General features: G+C 37.9%; 2 protein-coding genes across 11 annotated transcripts; one reads left to right on the top strand and one right to left on the bottom strand.

Moving 5' to 3' along the window:
- Positions 1 to 234: 234 nt before the first annotated feature.
- Positions 235 to 1,489, bottom strand: LOC148194464 (uncharacterized). The gene is made up of 2 exons (XM_088097020.1): positions 435 to 1,489; positions 235 to 345 (listed from the first exon to the last, which is right to left on the bottom strand). The coding sequence occupies exon 1, from the start codon at positions 1,419 to 1,421 to the stop codon at positions 741 to 743; it is 681 nt and encodes a 226-aa protein (XP_087953146.1). The 5' UTR covers positions 1,422 to 1,489; the 3' UTR covers positions 235 to 345; positions 435 to 740.
- Positions 1,490 to 3,219: 1,730 nt separating this feature from the next.
- On the top strand, positions 3,220 to 6,595 carry LOC148194463 (pantoate--beta-alanine ligase-like). Of its 10 annotated transcripts, none has more exons than XR_015781664.1 (6): positions 3,398 to 4,096; positions 4,380 to 4,493; positions 4,698 to 4,829; positions 5,038 to 5,473; positions 6,118 to 6,212; positions 6,318 to 6,595. XR_015781664.1 is itself a non-coding variant. In XM_088097019.1 (4 exons), the coding sequence occupies exons 1-4, from the start codon at positions 3,530 to 3,532 to the stop codon at positions 6,130 to 6,132; spliced, it is 828 nt and encodes a 275-aa protein (XP_087953145.1). In that variant the 5' UTR covers positions 3,220 to 3,529; the 3' UTR covers positions 6,133 to 6,595. The 10 variants fall into 10 exon arrangements, 2 of the variants coding, with proteins under 2 accessions (XP_087953145.1, XP_087953144.1); XR_015781663.1 differs by having other exon boundaries at positions 6,308 to 6,595; XR_015781662.1 differs by having other exon boundaries at positions 6,118 to 6,228; positions 6,308 to 6,595.
- The last annotated feature ends 457 nt before the right edge of the window (positions 6,596 to 7,052 follow it).

The following is a 7,052-nucleotide window of genomic DNA, read 5'->3' as shown; positions in this document are numbered from 1 at the left end:
GATGTCGAATCTTACAACGGCTGTGTCTATCCTTTTGCGGTCTCTAATCCCCTTCCCCAATGAATCAATCACAAAAATCTCCATTGACCTCAATTTCACTGAATAACACCACCAATGATCATCGTGGACAAATGGCAGAAACAACTACAAAAAATTTAAACAATTTCAGTAACACATTTACAACCAAAAGTCGACAAAATTTGCAAATTCAAGGTTACTCACAAAGTCCACTGTGGGTAATTCTTCAAGTCGAAAATGATCGGAACGCAAATAACTGTTATAGTTATGAAGCGTGAATACATGGCGATTCTGTGGACGTCTCCTATAATCTGTAAGAATATGGTGCTGTGGACAATTTCAAAATCATCAATAAAAAATCGATCAAAAATACTTTCTTCAATCATAAATATGATACAATATCAAATTCTATTTACCGAGTATAACGGACTAAAATGAATCCTCTTAACAACACCGCACAACCTTTTCTCAAAGTACATAAAGATCGTAGAAGCAAACAACACCACCTACACAATAAAAAAATTTCACATTACTAACATAGACTAAAACATGAAACACAACCAAATGTGACAATACTAACCATGTTATCAACGTGTTTCATTGGGGCCAAAGTATAAATTGAAGTCGTGCTCAAGCTTTGGCCAATTATTTCGCTTACAACCCTAAACATACAAATATTAGTCAATCACAAACAATACATATTCCTCAACCACAACTACAATTCATACCATATACCTGTGTACGTAAATCTCTCTGATGCTGACTGCTGTATACAATTGGTTTACATCAACACTAGTGCTTGGATCACCAACAAAACTCCGCAATGGGGGTATAGCCAATGGCACGACCTCCCGTTCTTCTTCATCAGCATCATCATCTATTTCAATAAAATTAATGTTACCAACAGTTTCATCATCCCCTCTTACTTCAGCATGTGCACCTAGGGGGTCATCAACTTCATTTCCATCACCTTCTTCTTCTCCCCCAACTTCAGCATTCTCCTCACCTCCAACTCCATGTCCATCACCTTCTTCTTCTCCCCCAACTTCAGCATTCTCCTCACCTCCAACTCCATGTCCTTCATCAACTCCACCCCCAACCTCTTCATCAGTGCCACATGCATCTTCTTCATGAAAGATTGGAGTTTGATAAATTTCAAATAGCTCCCTAGTCAGAACTCCAATCTTGGCATTCAATGCTCTGATATGTTCGTTATTTTTCCTCAATCTCTCCTCCGTACCTGCTTCCCATGCCCCGTCATCAGAGCTTTCGTCTTCATCATCGTCTTTGTCAACCTTGGATCCTTCACCCAAGGATCCTTCACTCATTCCTCCGTCATCCATGTTGAAAGCTGCACGGATTTCCGGCCTATGACGATCTTCATTTTGTATATACCACTCCATATTTAACTGCACCAATAGCACACAACAAATTCAGACAAAATAGACAATCCATTTTAACATACAAAATAACGAAAAACAAAACACTTACATCTCCGGTCATAAAAATATTTTCAATTTTTTCGGTCCTTGATTTAAACGGGAACCATCTCATTATGCGCGGGAAAAACCGGTGCGAAGGATGACCATGCAAAGAAAGTCTCTCAACCGCCCAAGCCTAAAATATCATAAAATTATTTCATCAAACATAATTCACAATGTTCTGCACTACATCAAAATAGTGAACTAAATATCATATTACCTGCAACACTGCCACATTGCCACTGAGAGTGACTGACTGGGGGATACCTGCTCCCATAATTTTCTTCTTACATTTATTTAAATTCTCTACAATGTGTTTATGTACACCGGTGCACCAATCATATAGACACAAACGGTCTAAGTCATCTAACACTCCAAAAGGCATGTTACAAACATGCCTTGATTTCCTAGGGAAATAGAAAACAACCAAACAAACTAATATATATAACCTACACACTACATCGACTTCAATGTTTTTATCATCAACAATGACATTAAACATGTCTGTCAAGTCCTTCAAACTGATGGTTTTTGATTTGAAACTTTCACCAACCAATCCACCAACTACTTCATCAAAGGGAATCTCTAAACCACCTATTTCTAAACCTAAGCTCATCAACACATCAACAACTCTAAAGGGCACCAACTTTTGACTAACTTTATACCACGTGAGGACGACAATGAAACTTTTTTAAAAATGAGGATGAATTTGACACAATTCAACCAAACTGGGGACAAAGGAAGCAATTAAACCTACTATTAATTACCTGCAGCATGTACACACAACCGTCGACGTAAACGTTTGAAATACCTTTGCCTTTCTTCAAGCCTTTTGAAGCTTTGCACAAACTATGTAACAGAAAACGATAAACTACACTACCCCAACAATAACTACCCAAAGCACTTAAGTTGTCAACAAGATTAAACATTACGGGAAACACTTTCCCGCTACGTTTTGGAAATAAAATCTCACTTATCCCTACCAGGAGGTAAAGGCTACAAAAATGAGAACAAGGAATCTTCTTCTTTTGTTTTCGCATTAGAATTTTGTATATTGAATTCAATTCCTTTGTTCCTTTGCCTATGTATTTCACACATTCACTATTGCCCAGCTCTTCCTTTAAGTTAATGTTTGCACCATCTGTACTCAGTCCCAACCCTAAATAAATATCATTTTCATTTATATTCAAAACTTTATTCCCAACTAAAAAACCACTACTATAGTCGTCCCACTTACCCAATAACTCACTCAGTATATTTCTACCTACTTTAACATTGACATTGACATCTAAAAACCAAGCAAATGGAGTTGTCGCAATCAATGATCGATGCTCCTTTGTTAACCGTTCGTTCAAAGTACATATATACTTTGTCGAAAAAGAGTGACGAATACTCAACTGCATAAACCAAAATCAAATCATCAAAACAACGAAACCCAATAACCCAAGCACCACAACCCAACGATACGAACCCCAAACATTAACCCAAATCAAATAACCATGCTACGACATGCCCAAACCGAATAACCAAGCTACGACATGGAATGGAAAACCACTTACCTTAGTCGTCGGACAATCGTCACCGGAACTTGCCATTCCGCACGATAACAGGACACCAAACTGGCCGGAGACAACACGATGCAAATGGAACGAAGCGAGACGAAACGCGACCTTCGACCTATCAAGAGAACGGACCTTCGTTTGCAATGGAACAGAGAAAGGGAAAGGGGTATTTTAGGATTTTCACTCAAAATAAGGGTTACGGTCATAGGTTTTAAAAAAAAAATTTTAAACGAACCAATGAGGTGGCGACACGTGGCATTGTCAAAATAGTGTTAAAAATCCGTTGTTGGAATATCGCGGTCCAAAGACAAAACAATCATTCTTAACATTTAAAAACACTCTCAAATTCATTGCACCAAAACCTTACTCCTTTCTGTAGTGTTATTTGTTTCAGCCGTCCCAATCATCGTTCTAGTTAGTTTTTCCCAAGAAAAACTCATTCATTGTTTCCATTTCATTCGGATTGGAATGGCCACAACAACCCCAAAGTTGATCTCTGACAAGAACGAGATGCGAAACTGGTCTCGCTCCATGCGGGCCCAAGGCAAGCTAATTGGGTTTGTCCCCACCATGGGCTTCCTCCACGCCGGCCACCTCTCTCTCGTCTCCCAGGCCCGCTCCCTCTGCGACGTGGTCGCCGTCTCCATCTACGTCAACCCGGGCCAGTTCGCGCCCTCCGAGGACCTCTCCACCTACCCCTCCGATTTCCAAGGCGACCTCCGCAAACTCGCCGCGCTGCCCGGCGGCGTCGACGTCGTCTTCCACCCCCACAATCTGTATGATTATGGACATAATAGTGCTGACGTGGCGGGTGAGGGAGGTGGCCCGGCGGCGTCTTGCGTTGATGGTGATGGGTCGGGGCACGAGACTTGGGTGAGGGTTGAGAAGCTAGAAGTGGGATTGTGTGGGAAGAGTAGGCCCATTTTCTTCAGAGGGGTGGCTACTATAGTGACCAAATTGTTCAACATTGTGGAACCGGATGTGGCTGTGTTCGGGAAAAAGGATTATCAGCAGTTGAGAGTTATTCAGAGGATGGTAACCAATTTCTCAGAGCTTTTCTGTTTTGATTTATTGGGAAAAAAATAATATTTTTTTGTTTAAACAGGGTAAATGACAATTTATGCATATCATACCTAAATAGATTGGTAACTGAATTATGACACGTTAACGTTAATATCGTACCTAGTTCTCAGGGAACAATGTCAGTCATTAATGAAAAATCTATGAAGTTAGCATTGTCAACCAAATTTGTTTATGCTATGCTTACTGCTGTTTTAGATGTTGGTTCATACACTGACTGATTAATGATTTTTTGTAGGTTCGAGATCTTGATTTTTCCATAAAAGTGATCGGTGCTGAAATAACACGTGAGAGTGATGGCCTGGCAATGAGTTCACGTAATGTGCACCTTTCACCTGAAGAGAGGGAAAAGGTATTTTGTTTAACCAATCATTTTTAACTGCTCAAAACCAGCAGTGACATTTAACTGTAAAGCATCTTGAAAGAATATGTAAAGATTATGTTCCAGAGCTTTTCTTTTCTCATCATCCACTTCACTTTCAGCTGCACTAAGCCTTAACAAATTCTTAGTATACTTTGCCTTCTATCTAGAGAGATTTATTTCAATCCTTTTCAGGCACTTTCAATAAATAAATCTTTGTTAAAAGCTAAATCTGCAGCAGAAGATGGTGAAGTGCGTTGTGAGAAGTTGAGCAATTTGGTCATACAATGTATTGCTGAGGCCGGTGGAAGGATTGATTATGCTGAGGTAAGATGCAAAATACTTTTCTGTCCTGTGCTTAATTTGAAAGTGCATAATTAATGAATTAAGGCCAGAGTTACTTTGGCAATGACGTATGTATTATTAAAATATATTTGGATTCAACAAATCCTTGAATGAAGCCAAAACAGTACAGAAGTAGAATTTATGAATAATAGATGGTATTCTTAGTGCAACTACATACGAATTCCTGCAGATTGTTGATCAAAATAATTTGGAAAAAGTGGAACAGATCAAGGGTCCTGTTGTCTTTTGCATCGCTGCATGGTTTGGGAAAGTCAGACTTATAGACAACATGGAAATCAACTTGTCCATAGGTGTTTAGTCACCTTCTATTATCTCAGACATGGACCACACGCGTGATAGTTCGGGCCACATGCTTAAGAGTTCACTGTTAGGTCATGATAGATTTTTGCCAACTATGCATGATTACCTTTAGATGCATTTTTCCACATTATGAAAGAGAGCTGCTACCAGTGGACACTTCTGGGAATCAATCAACTGGGTTGTTTCCTTTTTAATAAGGAACTCATGTTTATTCATACTCGAGTTCAACTATTTGTTGAATAAAACCTCCATGAATGTGAGAAGGGAAGACTGGAATTTATTGAGTACAAATAATGGGATTGAAGGTTCAACTATTTTTTCTTCAAGATTTATTTTATCGTTATCGTTTTATATATTATGCATTTTTATGTGTTCCATATAGTTGTATTAGATTTTCACAAAATGATGATTTTATTAGTACATATTGGTGAAGTGCTTGATATTAGTATTTGATATGTGAAGCAAATTGAAGTTTTGGTGCTTCATAGTTTTAGATACTTCACCTATGTGTATTGGTGAAGTATCAATATCTGATATGTAGTAGATACAAATGCATGAGAAGCAAATTGAAGTATTAGTGCTTCATAGTTCATGGTTTTCTTCATACAATCTTGCAGGACTATAGATCCTCAAAACAACAATAAAATTGAAGAAGTATTCCTACTCTTAGATACTTTGCAATGTAGCTTCATCCTGCAATTCGGTAACTTTGATCTCAGTATTGTCTACAACGGATTATATTTGTATAGGGTATGCTTTATAAATATATTTGCTTAAGTTATAATAGTAAGGAACTAATGATATAATTTGATTTAAGTGTCTCACAAAACCAAATAATTAGCCTGGCTTAATATTGGCTGTCTTTTGTCCTCGCATATGGTACCCTTCTTGTTTCATTTGTTTTCTTCCCTACATTCTTTATTTTAACTTTGTTAAACCCTGGTCACAGATTGTATTAAACTAATACGTGGCTGCCTTACATTCCAATGTATGCTGTGACTTTGCTAAGACTAAATAATTCATTGGAGCTGCTGCCTCACAAACGTAATGATGTCAATTTGTAATGTCGCCTAATTACTCTTTGCTCTTTTTAAGTATTAGATTATCTTTATTTGGGGATTTTAATGGATTTCCAATAGTTGTTACCAGGAAGGAACATTCATGTTGTTGGTCCACTAATTGAGAGTCTGCATCTTGCTTTCTCCATGGTTCACAAGAAGGATTATTCTATTTCTAGGTCCATGAGGATCCTACATGAAAGTTCATAACAATTGACAAGGGATTGATTGAGAAGCTGTGTTCCATCAAATGTTTCTTTTTCTTGGTTTCTTTCTGTTGTGTACTTTTGCCCAATCCTCTCTTTTTTTTTTCGATTTTTGTTCTATCTCAGTTTTCATAATAAAAAGTAAAAGAGTAAATTATACTCATTTCCTTTGTGTTTTATTTGGATTTCACCTTAGACAACTCCATTATTTTGCATTACTTTTACCCTCTTAAGAAAATGACATTAACTAACATTTTTTTCTTTTAGTTGAATAATGAAAGTGTCCTACTCCACTTTTGTAAAACAGAAAATGTCTTCTCACTTAACTCCCGAATCTGGCTACCTCCTATTAAAATCCAAAACCTTACTTTCTTTGTGTAAGTATGCCTGTTTTTGGCTCTCATGTGCATCCCCACGCCAATGATGGTGCATTGTTGCTGAAGCTGGCAAAGGCTTTTGAGCGCAATGTAAATGAGGTGGTTGGTGTGTATCTTCTGTGATTGGATGAAACTTCGGTTTTGCACAAATCTTGGAGCCCAAATGCTACTTTTCTTAATGTGTCAACTTTATTCTCCGGCCAATCAAAATGCTCAAGGACAACCTTCTTATCTACCATTGAA

Source organism: Vigna umbellata, chromosome 8 (assembly GCF_029865625.1).
Source record: "Vigna umbellata cultivar VRB3 chromosome 8, Vumbellata_1.0, whole genome shotgun sequence".
NCBI classification, from domain to species: Eukaryota; Viridiplantae; Streptophyta; class Magnoliopsida; order Fabales; family Fabaceae; genus Vigna; species Vigna umbellata.
This window is presented reverse-complemented; position numbering and strand designations above follow the sequence as displayed.

Bases quoted from the DNA above. Each gene is read 5' to 3' on its own strand.
- LOC148194464 (XM_088097020.1), bottom strand. From the start codon at position 1,421: ATGGAGTGGTATATACAAAATGAAGATCGTCATAGGCCGGAAATCCGT.
- LOC148194463 (XM_088097018.1), top strand. From the start codon at position 3,530: ATGGCCACAACAACCCCAAAGTTGATCTCTGACAAGAACGAGATGCGA. The intron at 4,097-4,379 runs GTAACCAATTTC...GATTTTTTGTAG, and splicing joins TGAGAGTTATTCAGAGGATG to GTTCGAGATCTTGATTTTTC. The intron at 4,494-4,697 runs GTATTTTGTTTA...AATCCTTTTCAG, and splicing joins CACCTGAAGAGAGGGAAAAG to GCACTTTCAATAAATAAATC.